The 21,947-nt window shown below is 48.8% G+C and overlaps 1 protein-coding gene across 2 annotated transcripts in view; it reads right to left on the reverse strand.

Moving 5' to 3' along the window:
* The window catches only part of KCNQ1 (potassium voltage-gated channel subfamily Q member 1), a 388,699-nt gene that overhangs the window by 73,563 nt on the left and 293,189 nt on the right, over positions 1–21,947 (reverse strand). For both annotated transcript variants that reach the window (XM_021676961.2, XM_021676962.2), the window contains exon 12: positions 6,309–6,384. In XM_021676961.2, coding sequence (XP_021532636.1) covers positions 6,309–6,384 — 76 coding nt within the window. The remainder of the gene's footprint in view (positions 1–6,308; positions 6,385–21,947) is intronic.

Here is a 21,947-nt window from a genome sequence, read left to right on the forward strand (position 1 = left end):
GCAAGGCAGGTGACCCAGGGCTCCCAGGCTTGGCGCTAGCTCTGGACAATAAATGGGACTCAGGTAACATCCTGAAACTACAACAGAAAGCAAAGCATCTCATGGTATCAGCAAACCCCAAGGGCCTCACCCAGGTGGAGCAGCCAGGCTGAGTGGGGCTTTCATGGCCTAGGAAGGCCTTGGCCCTACAGGCAAGCCAGCACACAGGATGAGAGGCTGCCCCTATCCCGAGGGGCTGCTGGGTGACTGGGTGGGGGCCAGGACAGTCATCATCAGTGCTCAAATAGCCACCTTAGCACCGGGCTAGGGGTTTTCCTGCCTTTTGCTGGGGAATTTGCAAGGCCCAAGAGACAAGCCAAGCAGCTTGGTGGTGAAGGGCAGAGCAGGGCCAGCCCAAGTCAGAGGGAGGCAACAGAGGCTGAGGATGGGAGAGGAGGAAGCCCAGGTGCTGTTGAGGGCCCAGGCTGGGTCTGGGAACATGCCTTCCCTGCCCACCTGCTACCTGTAGTTTGGGGTCCTACTCCTGAGATCGGGTGACCTTAGCCTGAGGATGCAGCCCCTTCCACCTTGGCAAGTTGCAAGTTCCCAGATGGGGAGCCCCTGAAGTCAGGTCTCCACATACCCACTTTCAGCTCTAGACACACTTCTGACATGCTCAGGGGTTCTGCCACCAATGCCGGAGGCTTGGAGTTCTTACAGCACACCCAACATTGTTTTGGACCCCAGGAATCCCAAGGCAGGGTGGAGAACTCCTCCCTACCAAAGGCTGGGCCTCTGAAGTTTAGGGGGTTTCTGTTCCACCTGACACCAGCAGGAGGGTCCTCACTGGCAACACTAGCCACTCTCTGGGTCCTGAACCAGAGACTCTGAGATCAGGGGGGCTGGGAGGGGGCCCATGTCCTCACAACGCAGTTGTGCCCAAAGGAAAGGACCTGCTGCTCCTGCGGCCCCACTGGGCACCAGGATTATGGCATTGCCCAGAAATGACACACCAAGGCCTGTGGTAGGGTCAGTCATGGGGTCGGACTCTAGGCAGACCCTCTGGCCCACCATGTACTCCGTTTGATAACAGCCATAAAAATGGTACTTATGTACAGGCTAGTGATCATGTCCTAAGTCCTTCTTCTCTCTTTTGTAAGATAAAATACTGAGCCCTGTTTCTTTCTTCTGTAAAATGGGATGCTGAGCCCTGTTTCTCCTTCCTATAAGGTAGGGATGCTGAGCTCCATTCTATAAAATGAGATGCTGAGCCTTGATCCTCTTCTCTGTAAATTGGGGTGCTGAGCCCTGTCTCTCTCTTCTGTAAAATGGGATGCTGAGCTCTATTTCTCCTTCCTGTAAGATGAAGATGCTGAGCTCCCTTCTTTAAGATAGGATGCTGAGTCTTGATCTTCCCTTCTGTAAGATGGGATGCTAAACCCTGTCTCTCTCTTCTATAAGATGGAATACTGAAGCTTGATCCTCCTTTCTATAAGATGGGATGCTGAACCCTGTCTCTCTCTTCTGTAAGATGGGATGCTGAGCCTTGATCTTTTTTTTTCTGTAAGATGAGATGGTGAACCCTGTCTTTCTAATCTGTAAGATGGGATACTGAGCCTTGATCCTCTTTCTATAAGATGAGATGCTGAGCCCTGTCTCTCTCTTCTGTAAAATGGGATGCCAAACCCTGTTTATCCCTCCTATAAGATGGAGATGGTGAGCTCCCTTCTGTAAGATAGGATGCTGAGTCTTGATCCTTTTTTCTGTAAGATGAGATGGTGAACCCTGTCTTTCTAATCTGTAAGATGGGATACTGAGCCTTGATCCTCTTTCTATAAGACGAGATGCTGAGCCCTGTCTCTCTCTTCTGTAAAATGGAATGCCAAACCCTGTTTATCCCTCCTATAAGATGGAGATGCTGAGCTCCCTTCTGTAAGATAGGATGCTGAGTCTTGATCCTCTCTTCTGTAAGATGTGATGCTGAACCCTGTCTCTTTCTTCTATAAGTTGAGATGCTGAGCCTTGATCCTCCTTTCTGTAAGATGAGATGTTGAGCCCTGTCTCTCTCTTCTGTAAGATGGTGCTGAGCCTTGATCCTTCTTTCTGTAAGATGGATTGCTAAGCTCTGTTTTTCCCTTCTGTATGTTGGAGATTCTAAGCTCCCTTCTGTAAGATGGGATGCTGAGCCCTGCCTTGCTCTGCCTTAAGGAAGGGAGTGAGGATGACACAGGATGGGAGTTGAGAAAAGTCAGAGAATCCTAAGCTAGCACCATGCCAGAGCCAGAGTCAGAGCCAGCTCTGGCCGAGCCTCTCTTCAGCACTCACTGAACGTGGCGTGAGTCATGGTGGTGAGCCTCCTGCAACCACAGGGCTCTGTGAAGCTGAAGCGTGAGGCACTGCTCCAGGCATGCTGGTGAGGTATGGGCAGGTGAAGGGAGGCAGGGCAGCAGAAAACCAAGGCCTGGGAGTCCCTGGGCCACTGTGACCAGGTAGGTGTAGGTGTGTGTGATAGCAGCCTCTGCAGACGCAAGTGCTTTCAAACAGGCCCGTTGTTGGGGAGAGATGTCATGTGCCTGAGTGTGTGCACGTCTGCAGGCGCAGGGCTGGGTGGGGCCAGTGAGCGGAGAGCTTCTGTACTTTCAGCCACAGACTTACCTGGTGGAGGGCACAGCCCAAGAAAGCTCAGCGATGCCCATCGACCACCAGGACCCATGGCCTGGTGGCATCCCAGCCCACCGAGACTCATCCTGGAGCCACCAAGATCCCTGCTAGGATCTGGTTAGGGCTCATGGGGGCCTTTGTCAAGTGGTCGTCTGGTGTTGGGCTGGAAAGCAGCCCGACTTCAGGAGTCTGAGATGAGCTGAGATAATGCAGGCCCGTCCAGACTGACGGTGGACGGGGAGTTCAAGGCAAGCTTGAAGGGCTCGGAGGCTCTGGCTCCTCGGGCCAGACACAAGGGTGGCTGGCCAGGGACTTATCGGCCAGCAAGGCAGGCAGGGGGGTCACCCGCCACGTCAGCAGCCCCTGAGGCCAGCGGGGGTGGGGTGGGGTGGGGTGAAAGCAAGCAGACAGGCTGGCGTGGAGGAAGGGAAACAGCCTGCGTGCTGGGCTTGGGGAGCCCCTGGAGCTGCACACCGCTCCTCACTGCCAAAGGCTACTGCTCCCCTCACCCTGGCCCCACCCCTCCATGCTGCCCTCAGCAAAAAGAGCCAGCTGGTGAGGTCGGAGGGAGCCCCAGCAGATTTGTGCAGGAGACTGTGCCCTGCAAGGGTCCTGCTCCTGCCAGGTTTCTGGCTCCCAGGGCCGGGGCGCAGGAGAGAAGCAGAGAGTGAGGTGGGGTTTCCCGATCTGCTGCAGAAAGCCTCCTGGGCCATTCTCAGGGTCCTGGCCTGTGTCCTAAGGCGGGAAAGGGGACCCCTGCCTGGAAGGGAGTGTGGGGCTCAGCGTGTTCCTCCCCAGGTAACAACTTTTTCGCCTGCGGCTCAGTGGCAGGGCCTGCTGGGGCTGGCGCGGGTGATCTCTCTCTCTCTCTCTGTCCCTCTCTCTCTCTGTCCCTCTCTCTCTCTGTCCCTCTCTCTTTTTTTGTGTTTGTTAATTGTTTATTTACCAAGAGAAATGATTTCTTGGCCCACATGTTCATGTTTCACAGTTCAAGAACACAGGTCACTGACAAGCTTTTAGGTAATTCAACCCAAAGAAATTCTTTGTATTCCAAAATCACTCTCACTCCAAAAAACATCAGCCTTTCTCATCTCCTCACTCTTTTATGGCATCATAATATCTGTAGTAATCATGTGCCATTTTTCTTGGTTCAGCCACATCAAACCTAGAGAGAGCTGCAATTCCCGGGTATACAACGAATGCTCCAACGACATGAAATTGCAGACGAGTGGCCAGGAGGCCACAAGACTGGAAGCCATGGTGGTTATTATCACGATAGGATATCCTTGATCTCAACCTCCATGCCAGTGTCCTTCCTGGCTGATGGAGAAATGGATGGCTGGACGATCTCTTGACCTAAGCTGGAAGCTGCCCATACCACTCCTGGAGCCGGGCCTGCCCGGGTCCACAAGGGTCTGCACGCTCTGCTGGGTGCCCTCAGACTTTGGAAGCAGCCCCCAGGATGCCCACCTGGTTCAGTTCTGTAAGCCTTGGTGGGCTCTGGCTTTTCCCTGCTGGGACTGCTGTGCACCCTCAGGCCAGGCACCAGCCCCACCCTGGGAGGCTCCCTGTGACCCTCTGTTCTACTGCGGGGGTGACGTCAGCTGCTTCGGCTGTCACGACCATGCTGTTCTCTGGTGAGCTGACACACCCTGGCCCTTCCCATGGTCTCCTCTGCCCTCGGGGGACTGCCCTGCCCAGGCCTGAGTCCCAGGGGGGTTCCTGCAGCCCCTTCCCTGCCTGGGGAGAGCATTGGTGCTGCCAGGAGGCCGGCCTCTCTCTCCCACTGCCCCCGAGTGAGCTCCCTGCTCCAGCAAGGCCCTCTATGCCAGTGCCAGTGAGAGGAGATGGTCCCAGAATGGGGACACCTTGGTCCACAGGGGCTGTCAGATCTCCCTGAGAACATGCCAGGCAGATCTCCGGGGGCTGGCCAGCAGTGGCATTTATCATGACTTTTATTCCGATTGCAAGAGGTCCCAGGCCCTGCTGGGAGCTTTGACACAACTTGGTTCAGTTGAGTCGTGAACCCCCCGCTCCCCTGGGGGGATGCGGGCAGGAGGACCAGCTAGAAACACCGCCATGGGAGGGCTGTGCGTGCAAAAGCCCCCTGGAGGTGCTGGCCAGTGGCCAGGACGAGGGGCCGTACACTGCTCTCAGCAAGGGCCTGGCCAAGGGCTGTTCTTGGGGCTCAGAGTGACGGTGGGCCTGGCAGGTGCTGGCCCAGGGTTGCTGTGGGTGAGGCCTGGGTGAGGCACGTGCACACAATCTTGTGCCAAACCCTGAGGCTCTCGTTCCCATCATAGCTGGGGAAGAACTTGCCCAGGGCTGCCTGGGCCAGGGTCTGCACCCAGACCGCCCTGCAGAGCCTGGAGGCTGCAGCAGCTCCAGGACCAGGGTGGGTGGAGGCTCCACCAAGGAGACCGTGGGTGGGCCTGTGTCAATCCTGGGGCCTGGCATGGAAGGCGTGGTGACAGGGGACCAGGTTTGAACTCCACCGTCAGTCTGTGTGGACGGGTCTGCATTGTCCCCACTCATCTCAGGCTCCTGAAGGCAGGATGCTCTTTCCAGCCCAACCCCAGATGACCACTTGACAAAGGCCCCCATGAGCCCTAACCAGACCCTGGCAGGGAGCTTGGTGGCTCCAGGATAAGTCTCAGTGGGCTGGGATGCCACCGGGCTGTGGGTCCTGGTGGTCAGCGGGCATTGCTGAACCTTCTTGGGCTGTGCCCTGTACCTGGAGAGGCTGTGGCTGAAGGTGCCAGGAGCTCCCTGCTCAGGGGCCCCACCCAGCCCTGCTCCTGCAGACATGCACTCACTCAAGCATGTCACACGCCCTCTCTCTGAGGGACTCTGGCAAGTCACCCCCCTCCTTCCCTGCTTTGTGATCTATGCCTTCTGGATCACCCACCACTGAGGATACGCGGTTCCCACGCCTACACACACATTTCCAAGCCAGGACTCAGTCCCCCACCCACCGCCTCCATCCGAGGAATGTCCCCAAGGCAGGAGGAGGGGAGACCTGCCTGCCATCAATGGTGTTCTCTGCGGGCCATAAACTCTGGGGGCCCCAAGGGGCGGCTGTAGAGGTCCTGTCCCTGGAGGCGTTTGGGCAGCTCATGGAAGCCCCGAAGCTCCAGTCTCACCTGGCCAAGGGGACCCCATCTCTAATGGAGCAGGGTCCAGCCTCCCCCTATCCTCCCAACTCAGAGGGTAGGAGAGCAGGGAATGAGAGTGCTGAGCCAGTATAGGACAGGCTGGGGGTCTGTGGCACCTACCTTCCCGTCTCGGTGACTCAGGGCAGGCTCTGCACCACCTCTGAGTCATTCTGATGTCACCCTCACATCTCTCACTAATGCTGCCTTGCACGACCCACCCCACGGGAGGACTGAGTGAGCCACATGGCTGCTGCCTTTCTACTTAGCGAAGAAAATGCTGCCTGTGTCCCTGGTTCCAGGCGAGGTCTCTGAGGATGTGTCCTTTGAGGGGCCTGCCGTCTGGGATCTGGTGGGGTGGGCGCTGTGAGGTCTCAGATAGGCCTGCCTGTGTGGCTAGGGGCAGAGGCCTTAACAGCCTCCACTGCAGGCAGGAGAGAAGCCAGGAGGGGTGTGGGCAGCTGCAGCAGATGGCAGGGGCAGGCCGAGGGCTGGAGGGCTCAGCGCAGGGCTCACCTGGAATTTCTTCTTGGCCACAAAGTACTGCATGCGCCGAATGACCTTAATGGTGGCCCGATGGTGTTCCCGCAGCCTGCAGTGGGAAGAGGAGAGGAGATCGTTAGCGGCCACCCCATGCTGGTCCCCTCCCTGCCCCTGCACTGCCTGAGGAGCACGCAGACTGGATCCTTCCAGAAACAAGGACAGCGTTCAACCCCACGGGCTGGAGATACTCAAGCTGTGTCCTGGTGTGGGCTCGAGGGGAGGCTGGGGCAAGAGGCTTTACAAGGTGAAAGGTTTCATGTCACCTGTGAGTGGGAAGGGGACCGTTGCCTTGACCCTCATTCAGAAGGGGGTCAGGTAGGAGTCAGGGCCCTGGGTTGGCAATGGCTGTGCTGCTAACACATGGCAGTCACGCTTGGGCCTTCAGGCTCCTTGTCAGCAAAATGGGATAAGAGGGTACTTGCTGCTTATGCATACCTATTATAGTGACTCTAAAAAAAAAGGAGGAGGGTGATGCTGGTGATGCCCACAGCCCCTGTCAGCTGCTGTGTGCTCTGTGGCCCCACAACAGCAAGCACACGGGAAAGCAGGGGTGCAGGACAAATTAACAAGGGAAAGTCACCCCAGAGCCGCTCTGTTAAGGGGGCTGCATTGTTTTGCCTCCTAAAGTTTCTTCTAGAAATAAAGATCCTTTTAGAAACACCGTCACTAAAGAAAACAAGGGGGATGATGTGTGTGCATAGAAAAAAGACTGGAAGAAAACCCAGCACCACGGAAGCGGCAGGAGACTCCTCCCGGAGCTCACGCCTGCCTGGCCCTCCTGATGGAAACGCCAGGGACTGTGAGACTAAGTGATGCCAACAGTGAGGAACAGCTGCGTGAGGATCTGGAGACCAAGAGGGCCGTGAAAGGTGAAGATCCCACGTAGAAAGGAAATGGGCCGGACTGAGCCTGCATCTGAGCACTTCCTCGCCAGCACACTTATCCATCTGTGGAGAGGCATGGACACTGAACAGGGCTAGTGGACTGGTGATGAAAACATGGAGTCCCGGGCCACAGGACACCCAGGACGTGAGGGAACAAGATTCTGGTCAGCAGGGGACCAGAGAGTAGTGATAGACCTTTTCACAACTTCCTCTGGAAACACTTGTGAGTTCCTAAGCCACACAGGTCGGTGAGATTCACAGAAACTGAGCAAAAAGCAGTTGCCGAGGGAGTAAAAGCTAAGGAGAGTACTCAGTAGACTCATGGCGCTGGGAAGAGAAGCTTTGGGGTTTGAAGCTATCTAGAAGGCAGCCCTGGAAACTAAGCAGTGCCAACTTAGCATCGCACTAACCCCACGCTGTCTCAATCCCTTACTGGACTAAGGTGCTTTGTGCAGACCAGAAGAAAATTAAATTATCTGTAGGGAGATAATATCCTTGAGATTTCACAATTTTTTATACACAAAAGACTAAAAGCCAAGGGAAAAGACAGACCACACAAACAGATCTAAAGGTGTGGTACTTTCAACAGTCCATTAAGAGATGGAGTCTGTTTTCCTATTAATTGAATTTGGGCTGACCTTGTGACTTTATGTGATGAGAGTACTGGGGAACTTACACAGTGTATAATTAATGTGCTTTTGGAATGTGGCCCTGCAAACAAGTATGCTGGCTAGAGAGGCCACATGGAGAACAGAGATGACCCAGCCAACAGCCAGCAGCAACAGAAAAAAAATATATATATATAAATATATATATATTTATATATATTCTATATTATTTAATATAGAACATATATATATATTTATATATATTCTATATATTTAATATAGAATATATATATATATATATATATATATATATTTTTTTTTTTTTTTTGAGGAGTTTCACTCTGTCACCAGGCTGGAATGCAGTGGCACAATCTCGGCTCACTGCAACCTCTGCCTCCTGGGTTCAAGCGATTCTCCTGCTCAGCCTCCCAAGTAGCTGGGACTACAGGTGCGCACCATCACACCTGGCTAATTTTTGAATTTTTAGTAGAGACAGGGCTTCACCATGTTGGTCAGGATGGTCTCTATCTCTTGACCTTGTGATCTGCCTGCCTTGGCCTCCCAAAGAACTGGGATTACAGGCATGAGCCACTGTGCCCAGCCCAAAGAAAATATTTTAAGCCACTAAATTAAGGTCTGGTTTGCTATGCAATAATAGGTAACTGATACAGAAATAAGGACTAAGAAATAAGGTAATGTCATATCAATATCCTAAAACATGGCGTTAATTTTGGGACCAGGCACTGAAGAGGCAGATCACAAGATGTTGGACTTTGAGCATGATGCCATTTGTAATTGGGAGAGACTTTTAGATGTCCTGCGGGAAGGGCGGTGAGTGAATTTTGCATTGGGTAGAATGTGAAAGTTATGGCCAGAGGGCAGACTGATGAATTCAAGATGGGCGCGAATTCATTGTAGTTCCTCCCACTGCAGGCTGGAATCTGTGTCCACCATGGTGGAAATGATCGTGTCTTCTGAGGCTCAGCCTCATGGACCTTGTGGTATCTACTCTCACCTTTTTTAGAATTCTGCTGCCTCGTGGACATGTCTGAGCTAGCCGGCTGGAAGAGCCATGTGAAGGAGAGCTGAGAGACACTAGCTGACAGCCCAATGGCTCCAGACGTGTAAGGATGACGGAGACCACTCAGCTACCCCCTCACCACCATCCAAGCGCTGCCATGTAGACGAATCCAAGTGAGACCATCCGACTAGGCAGCCCAGATTGGTGACCCATAGACTTGTGAGCCAATAAATGATTGTGCTTTGCTTCAGAATATTTAGATGAAGACTTCAAAATAACCGTGATAAACAGGTTCAAAGAAACAGATGAAAAGATAGAACATTTTACCAGAGTAATAAAATTTATATATAAATTTCACATTATATATATATATATATATATTTATTTATTCACATTATATATATATTCTGGAATTATATATATAATATACATATAATTATATCTATAATGTGAATATATATAATATATAATAATATATATTATATATATTTATTTACATTTATACATTCTGGAATTATATATATTATATAATTATATCTATAATGTGACTATATATAATATATAATAATATATAATATATATATTTATTCACATTATATATATATTCTGAAATTATATATATATATTCTGGAATTATATATATATAATTCCAGAAAAGTAAGAACCATACTGAAAATGAAGAATGCAATAGGTGAGTTGGATAGCAGGGTGATAGAGTAGAAAGGAATAGCTGTGAACCAGAAGAAAACAGCCAGCTTGGAGCTTGAAAAGCAAATAGACTTAAAGGAAGAGATGAAACAAATGAAAAAGAAACAGAAGATGGCAGATTGCATGCATTATAAATGGATTAATATTTCAATTAAAAGATTAAGATTGTCAGGATTAAAAACAACTATATACATTCACTTTAAAATATAAAGATGCAAAAAAAAAAATGATGGGAAAGGACAGAAAAAGATAGGTCATCGTATAACCAAATGAAAACAGGCAAAGGAAAATCAATATTAGAACAGACCTTAAATATTACTAGAGATAAAGAAGAATATGTCATAATTATAAAAGTGTCAGTTCAGCAGGACGATATCAATTCTAAATTTGTATGCACCTAAAAACACAACCTTAAAATATATAAAGCAAACTGGCAGAACTGAAAGATAAAAGAGAAAATCCACAACCAGGGTACAAATTTGAACTGCCTGATTAGCAACTTGACAAACACAGAACACCACCCCCTACTACTGAAGACTACATAAGCTTCCCTGGTGCACGCAGGACATGCACCAAAAGAGACCATATGCGAGACTTCAGAAGCAAGTTCCGACACATTTCAAAGAAAACAAATCATGTTTATTATACTCTCTGACTACAGTACGATTAAACTAGAAACCCATTAAAAGAGATAGCTAGGGAATCTCCATATATTTTGGAAATTAAACAATCTAAATAACCCAGGGGTCAAAGAAAAAAATATAATGAGAATCAAACAACAATTTAAATTAAATGGTAATAAAAATGTAACATATTAAAACTCATAGCTAAATAAGTACTGAAAGGACAGTGAAATAAGTGAAGAGAGTGAACCCTGTGGCTTTAAATGGACATCTCAGAGCAGAAAAAAGGCTGAAATCCATTTCAAGCAGTTAAAAAAATGGCAAATTACACCCAAAGAAAGTAGGAGGAAAGAGATAAAGAGCACAGTCAATGAGATAAAAAATGAACATGATTTAAGGAAAGTCAACAAAGCCAAAACTTGATTCTCAGAAGAGACTAATAAAAAGACGTAGTTTTGGGAAGACTGATCAGGTGGGGGAGGGGAGGCAAATGACCGCCATCAGGAGTTAAAGACAGAGCTAGAGGTGCTGAAACATTTATTCAGAGGACGTTACAAACAAAAATACTTTTGATGACTTAGATAAAATATGCAAATTCTTTTAAAAACACAATGCGTAAAAGCAGACACAAAGGCAACTGTACAAATTGCTCAATATTCATTAAATAAGTTAGATTTGGAATTTTAATGACTTTCTGGCAAAGAAAACTCTGTACCTAGATGACATCACCAGTGAATTCTTCCAAATATTTAAGGAAGAGATAATGTCAATTTTACGCAAATCTTTTCATAAAAGGTGGCATAACCTTGGTATCAAAATCTGACAAGGATATTTCAAGAAAGAAAAAAAATCACAGGTTAATCTCTCTTGTGAACATGTGTGCAAATATCTTCACCACCAGCAGCAAGCTGCATACAGCACTGTGCCCAAACACATGACCCAGTGTGGTCTAATGCACTTGTGCAGCTTCAGTTTACCCTCTAAGGACCAAGCAACGTAACTCACCACATCAACAGAATAAATAAGAAAAAACAGAATCCACACAACAGACTGTAGAAAAGCATTTGATAAAACCCGAGTTCCTTCATAATTAAAAACACAACTCTTAGCAAACTAGGAATAGAAATTCCATTACCTAAAAAAAAACTAAAACAAAAAAAACCTCTCAAACCCTAAGCAGACATCATACTTAATAGTGAAATGTGATACACTTTCCTTCTGACACAGGGAGCAAGGCAAGGGTGTCATAGCTTCTATTTCACAGTGTCTACAAAGTCCCAACCGGTATGTTAAAACGGTAGGAAAAAGGAGATAAAAGGTATAAGGATTGGACAGAAAAAAATGAAACTGTCATTATTTGCAAATGACATAACCATATATGTAAAAAAATTCCTAAGAATCCACAGATAAGCTGTTGGAATTAATACATGAATTTGGCAAGAACACTGGTTTTAAGGATGATATATAATAATTATATTCCTAGGCCTTGCAGAGTGGCTCACATCTGTAATCCCAGTGCTTTGGGAGGCTGGGGTGGGAGGATCACTTGACCCTAGGCGTTTGAGATCAGCCTGGGCAACATAGTGAGACCCCATCTGTAGAAAAAAATAAATTAAAAAAATAGCTAGGCTTGATGGTGTGTACCTGTGGTTCTAGCTACTCAGGAGGCTGAGATGGGCAGACTGCTTGAGCCCAGGAGCTCAAGGCTGCTGTAAGCCATGAGCCTGGAGTACAGAGCCCCCACCTCTAAAATATATATGTATATTTCTATATGCTAGTAACCCAACATTTAGAAAATAAAAGGATGTCAATTATAATAGCACCAATAACCATAAACTTGACTATAAACTCAGGAATAAATCTTTTTTAAAAAATTTGTTTCTTTGTAACCGTCTTCCTTTTACAATCTTTTTTTTTTTTTTTTTTTTTTCCCTAAGATGGGGTCTTGCTATTTTGGCCAGGCTGGTTTCAAACTCCTCGGCTCAAGTGATCCTTTTGCCTCAGCCTCCCAAGTAGTTGGTATTACAGGTGTGAGCCATAGTGCCCAGCTCTAAAATAAATCTATTTAAAGATGTGTAAGACCACTACACAGAAAAGCACTGAGCATTAGAGGTGCAGATAAAGAAGAACTAACTTGACTTGGGATATAGGATGTTCATGTATAAGAATACTCAGTATTTATAAGATTTTAATTTTCTGAAAATTGAGGTATGGATTAAATATGATTCCCATCAATATCAGAGTGCTTTTTGTTTATTTATTTATTTTTCTTTGGGAATTGAGGAGCCGATTCTAAAATATTCCTAACAATGTGAAGGGCCAAGAACAGCTAAGACCATCTTGAAGAACAACAAAGTCAGAGGTCTGACACTCCCAGGGTTCTGTGAAGCCACAGGGCTTGAGTCAGAGCATGTGGGGAGGGCACAGAATACGGCGGCAGTCCCCAACCTCTTTGGCACCAGGGACCAGTTTTGTGGAAGACAGTTTTTCCATGGACAGGGATGGCATGGGGTGGGGAGAGATTGCTTCAGGATGAAGCTGTCCCAGTTCACATAATCAAGCGTTAGATTCTCATAAGGATATCACAGCCTAGATCCCTCGAATGTGCAGTTCACAGCAGGGTTTGCGCTCCTGTGAGAATCAAATGCCGCCGCTGACCTGGCAGCGGGCAGAGCTCAGGTGATAATGCTCGCTTGCCCACTGCTCACCTCCTGCTGCACAGCCTGGTTCCTAACGGTCTGTGGATGGGTAGTGGTCTGTGGCCTGGGGACCCCTGGGATAGGACATTAGACACAAACACTCCCGTGGCCACCGGTTCCTAGAAAAGACGCCTTTGCCATTGAGCTGGTGGAAGATGTTCTCAATACACGGTGCTGGAATGATTTGGATACATATGTGAAAATGTACAAACTATAATCCTTACCACGCACCAGTCACAAAGTTAACTCAGGTAGAGTCACAGGCCTAACCATGGGGCAGAGGTGATTGGGCCTGTCAAAGGAAGAGTATTTTCCCAACTTGGGGTGGGCAGAGACGTCTTTCACGGAGCACCAACGGTATGAACCGTGACAGAAAACGGTCTGACAAATCTCTGTGACGGTCTCACGAAGGCCCCCTCCCGGGCCTGACATAGGAGAGGAACTGTCATCCTGGCCTCATGTCCTGGCCTCTTTCCATCACCCCAAACGACCTGGGAGCAGGCAGGGAATGGGGAGCCCTAGACGAAGGGCTGTGAGGGGTCCCCCACTGGCCGTGACTGCCAAGTCTAGATGTGGCCCCACATCCGGTGAGAACACTCAGGGCTCCTCACATCCTGCTCTGCACAGAGGACCGTGCCCAGCGACTGCTCCACAGGCCGCTAGAAGCTGCCACAGGTCTCACCTCCTGCCAGCTCCACGGAACAAGCCGGAGCCTTCACAAGCACAGTCCGGCTGGGCCTGCAGCTGGCCAGGGCTGAGGGCGTGGGGCTGGGGCCCCAGCTCTGCTCTGGTGACAGCCCTGGCTACCTGGCTTTCTTCCTGAACACAGTTGACCCTGTGGTCTTGGAGGGAAGGGCCCGGTTTGCTCCTTTGGAGGGATGGTCTCTCTCTGCTGGGTGAGGCCTGGGAAGGGGCCGAGTGACCTTTCCCGGTAGTGACACGGAAGACGGGCAGGCAAGTGCTTGGGGGAGAAGGGCAGGTCCCTGGCTAGGGTTCCACCTTCGAGCCTATGCCCACGGACCTAGGTGAGGACAGGCACTTCTGTTTTTCTGCACAAATGTTGCCTTTCCCAAGAACACCCTGGCCTGCCATGCCCCCATCCCGTGCCTATAAAACTCTCGTGACCTAGCAGGCAGACACACAAGCAGCTGGGCATCGAGGGGAGGTCAGGAGGAACACAGCAGTGTAAGAGCCAACTGACGACAGGCCCCGACAGGCCACTGATGCAGGGTTTGGCTGGGGCGGATGGCCTGAGTGGCCTGACTCCAGGCAAAACCACCTTCCCACTCCATGTCCCTCCTGGCTCCCCCATCTGCCGAGAGCGACTTCCCCTCAGTAAAACCTTGCACTCGTTCTCCAAGTTCACGTGTGATCCGATTCTTCCGGTACACCAAGGCAAGAACCCCGGGATACAGAAAGCCCTGTGTCCTTGCGGTAAGGCAGGGGGTCTAACTGAACTAACGCAAGCTGTCTACAGACGGCGTCACGTCACCCCGCACCACATGCCCACGGGGCTTCCGGTGGAAACATTCACCCCTTGACGCTGCCATGAGGTTGGAGCCCACGACCTGCCCAACCATGTGCTCCCCTAGAGGTTTGAGTAGCGGCCCCGAAGAAGCGAGCTGCACCCCCATCACACGCCCTGCGAGGGTCACAGGGAAACCGTTCCCATGTCAGTAGCGCTGATGCAGGAGCGAGCTGGTAACAGACGGGGGGAAGGGCACAGGCTTTGGGCTCACTGGACCCTGAAGGAAGTGACTCCTGGACCTTGGTTACAGGAAGGGACCAAGGGGCCCGGGCTGGCGCCCTCCTGCCTGGGCTGGGCCACCCTTCAGGCCTGTGGCTTCCTCACCTGTTGAAGGGAGGAGGGACCCACATGCTCCCCCTGCCTGCCCGCGCTGCCCGGCTTGGGAGAGGAGGAAGCGCAGTGCTGCCCGGCGGGGCTTTGGCCATGGGTCGGCTGCTGAGAAAAGCCCTGCTTCATTCATCTCCTCACTCGTTCATGCACCCACTGACCTGTATCTCACTTGTTCATTCATTAATGAACAAGTTATTGTTAATACCTTGTGGATTAATGAGATGAGCTCCCTGCCCCCCATCCGCTGGTTCATTTGTTAATGCGCCGCCTAAATTACCCATTAGCTCCTCCACGCCTGCCTGCCCACCCGCCTCGTCCACGTACATGAAGTGCCGCTGGGCACACAGCCCAGGCTGAGTGGTCTCAGGGGCTGAGCCCACTGAAGGACCCGTTGTTTCTGGATAGGTCAAATTCAAAGCCGGGAGCCCCCAGTGCTGCCCAGGCTGGGCTGGGTTGGGGGTGGGGGCTGCTGGGCTGCCCAAGGGGCCAGCGCCACATTCAACACACGTCACTGGGGGCCATCGAGGGACACTGTGGGAAAGCAGACGCAGGAAGTTTCCCGGACTGAGCTGCCCACGGCGGGCTGACCTCGCCACCTGTAGAACAGATTCCCAGCAGCTCGGGGGCCTGGCCTCCGTCCAAGCAGATCCTGAGGCCTGGGGTGGGGGGCTGAAGTGTGGGGGGCTGGATGTGACTCCAGGGAGTCCTGGAGTTTGGGCCCAGCACAGCTCAGGCTGGGGCTGGGCTAGGAGATGCCCAATGTGGAGGAGGGGCTGGCCTCACCTGTGTCCCGAGCCTTCAGCCCTTCCCAGGACCTCTGTCCCCCTCTTCCCCAGCCAGAGAGTTAAATCAGATGCAAGCTCCTTGTACCCATCCTGCCTGGACAAGCTCTTGGCCCTGTCTGCAGCAGCCTCTAACTCTGGAATAAGGAAGACTTTATCAGCTTTGCCTGGGAGCAGAGATGGAAAGAAAACAAGGAAGTCAGAGCGCTCTCCCTTCCTTCCCACGTGCTGGAGTGCTGTTTCTTGCAACTCCCTCCTGCCCGGTGAAGTCCCACACCTGTGTTTCCCAGGAGACACAGGACTGTCCACGGAGGACAGAAGCGTCCCAGGTCAAGGCCTGAGGATTCCCCAAGCCTGACCCAGCCCCAGCTATCTCACCAGCCTTTATACCCAGGAGATGAGGCTCTCATGCAGGCCTGGGAGGGGGTGTCATGGGAGCAGGGGTAGGCTCTAGCTGGCTGTTTTCAAAGGCCCGAGCTTGGGGTGTTCTCTAAGTCATCACAGTGCCTTTGGGGAGGAACTTTCCCTGGGGACCCCTGCCCTCTGTACCCACCCAGGCTTGGGAGATGAAGGCAGGCAGACTGGTGGGGATTTTGGCAGAGGAAAGTCGGGGTGCTGGGGGACCCAGGAGACATGAAGAGGGAAACTGAAGTCACCCTATGTCACCTCGCAGAGCTGGGGGCCTTGCAGGCCTTCCAGACTCTCCCCAGCACTCATGCCAGCAGACACAAGCACGTCACATGTGTGGTTTCCTGCATCTCCCAGTGTGTTGCTTTGCTTCTTTTTATTCTGAAACAATTATAGATTCCTAGGAAGTTGCAAAAAAAATGTACCAAGAGGTCCTGTATGCCCTCTACCCGAGTTGCGTGGCCAGAGCACCAGATCAACACCAGGAGACTGACGTTGGTACAGCGTGCGTGGTTCTGCCTTGTGTTCACACGGCAGATTCGAGTGATCACCACGGCAGTAAGGAATCGAAGTGCTCCCCACCATAAAGACACCCCTACTGCTCCTGCACAGTCACTCCCACCCTCACTGTCCCTAACCCCAGGAGCCAGCATCTGATCTCCACCTCTACAGCTTGGACTTTGAGAATGTTATCCACATGGAACTACACAGCCTGTGACCTTTCGGGGGAGGCTTTTTCTCCACAGCACAATTCCCATTAGCTCCACTCGGGTTGTACCAATGGTGAGTTCCTTTCTACTGCCGGGTAGCGTTTCCGGGTATGGATGCACCACCGTTTACCTGTTCACCTGTTGAATGCTACTCAGATTGTTCTCAGCTTTCGGCTAATTATGAATAAAGCTTCTGTAAACTTTCATTTACAGGTTTGTGTATTAATACGAGTCTTCATTTCTTTGGGATAAATGCCCAGGAGTTAGTTGCCGGGGAATGTGGTAGTTGCATGCTTACTTTTATAAGAATACCACATTATTTTCCCTGAGTGGCTGCACCATTTTACATTCCCAGCAGCAACAGATGGGCGATCCTGTCTCTCCACATCCTTGCCAACATTTGGTGTCTCACTAGTTTTCATTTTAGCCATTCTGATAGGTGTGTAGTGACTGCTCACTGGGGTTTTAATCTCCATTTCCTTTTTGGCTAATGAAGTCGACCATCTTTTGATGTTCTTCTTCCCTATCTATATATTTTCTTTGGTGAAATGTCTCTTCATGTCTGTTGCCGGTTTTCTAGTTAGACTGGCTGATTTTGTTACAGTTGAGTTTTGAGAGTGTTTTATGTTCTAGACGTCAGTTGTCAGGTATGTGGCTTGCACGTATCTTCTCCAAGTCTACAGTTTGCATTTTTATCCCCTTCACTGGGGCTTTCATAAGACAAATGTTTTTAATTTCAAAGGGGTCCATAAATTTTCCTTTAAGGGATTGTGCTTTTAGCATCCAGAGTGAGAACTCTTTGCCTGTCCTCAATCCTACTCACTCCTCCATGTTTTTCTAAAGGAAAATATAGTTTACACTTCATATTTAAGTCCAACGTCTGCATTGAGTTAATTTTTATATAAAGTGTGAAACTTAGGTTAGGGCTTTTATTTATTTATTTGGCCTATGAATGACCAACTGCTCCAGCACTACGTGTTGGAAGAGTAGTCTTCTTCCACTGAACTTTGCGTCTTTGTCTTAAAATCAATCAGGCATATATGTGTGTCTATTTCCGGATTCCTTGTTCTTTTCTACTGAGCTCTGTTTATTCCTCCACCAATATCATACCATATTGATTGCTTACTCTATAGTCATCCTTAAAATTGGTAGCATGATTTCTCCCACTTTTTCAAAATTGTTTTAATCTACACCATGTGTAAATATAGACTAAAATAATATAGTTTAAATATAGATTTAAACAGATTAAAATAGATCTAAATGTAGATTAAAATATAGATTTTAGAACAAGTTTGTCCATGTCCATAAGAAACCTTGCTAGGATTCTTGTTAGGAATTATGATACATTTACAGGTAATTCTGGGGTGAATTGAAATTTTTACTACTTTGAGTTTTCCAACTCATGAACATGGAATGCCTCTCTGTTTATTTAGGTCTTGATTTCTTTCATCAGCATATTGTAATTTTTAGTATATACATCTTTACATGTTTTGTTAAATTTATACCTAAGTCTTTTAATTTCTTTGGAGCAATTGTAAATGGTATTACGTTTCTAATTCTGGTTTTCATAGGTTCGTTGTTAGTGTATAGAAATGCAAGTGATTTTTGTATGCTGATCTTATATCCTGCAATGTTTGGAACTCCTAAGTTCCAGAAATTTTTATTGTAGATTCCTTGGGATTTTCTTCATAGATAATTCTGTCATCATAAATGGGAACAGTTTTAGATACTCCTTTCTAATCTACATGTCCCATTTTTTTTTCTTGTCTTATTGCAGTGGCTTGAACTTTCAGTACTATGTTGAATAGAAGAGGTGAGAACAGACAACCTTGCCTTCTTTTTGATTTTAGTGGAAAAGTATTCTGTTTTTCACCATTAAGTGTGATGTTGTAATGTTAGCTCTGTGTGTGTGTGTGTGTGTGTGTGTGTGTGTGTGTTTTAAGATGCTCTTTATCCAGTTGCGAAGGTCCCATAATAGATCAAATTAATTAAATTTTGAATGTTGAACTAGCCTTGCATTGCCTAGAATAAATCTCTCCTGGTTGTGGTATATAATTTTCATACATAATGTCATATAATTAGTTTTTAAAAACAATGTAGAAAGCTCCCAATAACTCTATATTCAAAGTAAGTGCTAGGTGGCTGGGCATGGCGGCTCACACCTGTAATTCCAGCACTTTGGGAGGCTGAGGTGGGCAGACTGCTTTGAGATCAGGAGTTCAAGACCAGCCTGAGAAACATGGCAAAACCACATCTCTACAAAAACAAACAAACGAAACACAAAATAAATGCTGGACCCTGATAGCCCCGCCCAACTGTATCCCTGTCCTCCCTATAAATACATCATATATGTTATGTATTAGTTACATGTATACCAGTTCTTTGTCAATTCATTGTATTGTGAATATCCATTTCTTTGGTAGGCAGAGAACTAAGGGCTCCCCAAAGACGTCTTAGAACCTGTGAATATGTTACCTTATATGGCAAAAGGGACTTTGTATATGTAATTAAGATCATGAACACTGAGATGGGGAGATTGTATCGGATTGTCCAGGTGGGCTGAATTAATCACAAGTCTTTAAAAGTAGACACTCTGGCCAGGCATGGCGGCTCATGCCTATAAATCCCAGTGCTTTGGGAGGCCAAGGGTAACATGGGAGGCTCACTTAAGGCCAAGAGTTCAAGACCAATTTAGGCAATGTAGAGAGACTCTACCTCTACAAAAAAATTAAACAAAATTAGCCAGATGTGGTGGCACATGCATGGAGTCCCAGCTACCCAGGAAGTTGAGGTGGGAGGATCGTTTGAGCCAGGGAGTTCAAGGCTGCAGTGAGCTATGATTGCGGCACTGCACTCCAACCTGGGTCACAGAGCAAGACCCTATCTCAACACCACCACCAACACCAACACCACCACCAACCACAGTGGAGACTCTCTTCTGGATGTGGTCAGAGAGAGCTGTGATTACCAAAAAAAAAAAAAAAATTTCAGAGAGCAGCAACATGATGCCTCTGAAGATAGAGGAAGGGGCCAAAGGCCAAGGAATGCAGACAACCTCTGGAAGCTGAAGAAGACAGGGATACAAACCTCCCCTAGATCCTCCAGCCCCAATGACACCTTCCAGCCCCATCAGACCCAGATTGGACCTCTGATTGACAGAAGTGAAAGATAATAAATGTGTGTTATTCTGATGTGTGCTGCTGTTCACCCGTTAAAGCAGTCCCAGGAAACTAATGCAATCGCCAATTGCCAACTTTTCCCTTTACCTTTGGATTAAGAGGGATTCTTATTTTATAGAATCAAATTGACCATATTTTTCTTTCATAGTCAATGCTTCTGTGTCTTGTAAAATAAATATTTCCCTATGCCAAGTTATAAAAGATACTAATAAACTTATATTGTTCACTAAGAGTTTTAAGGTTTGCTTTTGACATTTAATTCCTAGACCCACCTGGAGTCAGTGTTTGTAGGCTGCGTGAGGTGGGGGCCCAAGTCTACCTTTTTCCTTCTGGATGTGATGATAGATTCCAGCAACGTGCAACGCCTCCTTGGTCACACGCCAACATCCCACACTTGTGTGGGTCTCTTCACGGCTCTCTATCTTGTCCACTGGGCTAATTGTCTACCTTTGTGCCCACACTGCAGCACCTTGGTTACTATAACCTCTTCTATCCTGGTATCTGCAAGGCAAGGCCCTTCCTTGATCTTCTTGGCAAGGTCTTGGTGATTTTTATTCAGTTCTTTATTCAGCCATAGAAATTTTAGACTCATCATGTTAGGTTCCCTGAAAAACCCACTGGAGGATGCCTGGGCTGCAGGTGAGAGGCTGGGGTGGTGAGAAAACCCAACAGAGGCTCTTTCTGGCACCACTGCTTGTGCCCACCACATGTGAACACACAGACATGGAATGGGCACAGCCCTCCAGGCCCCCGCTCCAGATACACGGCACTGCCAGCCTGGCTCTGGCAGTCCACATCCTTGCCAATACTTGGATTGTCTGTTTTGTTTTAGTCATCCTCCTGGGTGTAAACCTCCTTAATGACTGCTGAGGCTGAACGTGCGTTCCTGTGCATGTTCCTGTGCCATTTGCCATCTGTATCTGTTCTTTGGAGAGATGTCTGTTCAAGTCCTTTGCCTATTTTTAAATTGGATCAATGTCTTATTGAGTTATAAGACCTCTTTGTATATTCTAGATACATGTCCCTTATCAGATATACGATTTGAAAAAAAAAAAAAGAGTCAGCCACAGATGTCTCATTTCCTTGTGTTGTAATGGAGTGAGCCTCAGACAGAGGGAAACTGGGGAAGTTTCTCGAATGGCCAAGTGAATAAACCAGTGGATGAAAGAAGAAATAGAAGAAGGCCCAGGCACAGGCTTTCCAGCAGTCACAAGCTGTCTCCACCAGGCCTAGTGTGGCTTTGTACCTGGGATGCAAGCTTTTGACAGGGATGAAAGTGCTCTAAAGTTAGAGTCGTGATGCTGCTCACCTCTGTGAATATACCAAAAGCCACTGAGGCCTATACTTTAAAAGGTGTCACGATTGTCCCAGATCACTCCCCAGGTGTCAGGTACTTTGCTGGGGAGAGAGGCAGGTTCCAGAGGGAGGGGACGGAGAGCAGGTAGGGAGGCTTTGAGACATCTCCAGCTTTCCTGGCTCTGCCCAGGGCACATGCTTTTTCTGGGAGGGAACTCAGGGACCCAGGCAGGCACCCTCAGGAGAGCAGCTGAGGCTGGCTTCCCTCACCAGCCTGGGCAGACACAGAGGCCTCTGAACTCCCTATTCAGGCTCCAGTCTCATCCGCTCCCACCCATCCCCCAGAGTGGCGGCCGGAGGGGCTTTCCAAGAGACAGAATGATGATCTGGTGACGCCCCCACCTCAGATACTGTATGGCATCCTACTCCTCATGTAATGACATCCACGAGGGTGGCCTGCCAGGCTTCCCGCAACCTGGCCCAAATGCAACAGAAACAGAGTTTGTGGCTGAGAGGGTTCTTCGAGAATGCACATTCTCTCTTCCCTCTGGGTTGATGCATCACACGTGACACTAAGCATGGGTGGTTCTTATGTCTGTGCGAGATTGTTTTCTTATCAGCAACCCACAAAGGAGAACAATCCTGTGCTGGTCCTCAAGCCCAGGCCAGCCAGAGCAGACCTTCCTAGTTGGCAATGAAATTCTGCGAGGATCCTTGGGATAGGTGGCTGAAACAGATTCAGCAAAGGGAACTCATTTTGATATAACCTAGAACCGAAAGAAAGGAACCGGTACATTTCCTCTGTTTCCAGGAGTGAGGCGCTGTAGTCTGAATGT

Source organism: Aotus nancymaae, unplaced genomic scaffold (genome assembly GCF_030222135.1).
Source record: "Aotus nancymaae isolate 86718 unplaced genomic scaffold, 86718_ANA_hifiasm-v0.15.2.pri h1tg000106l, whole genome shotgun sequence".
Lineage (NCBI taxonomy): Eukaryota > Metazoa > Chordata > Mammalia > Primates > Aotidae > Aotus > Aotus nancymaae.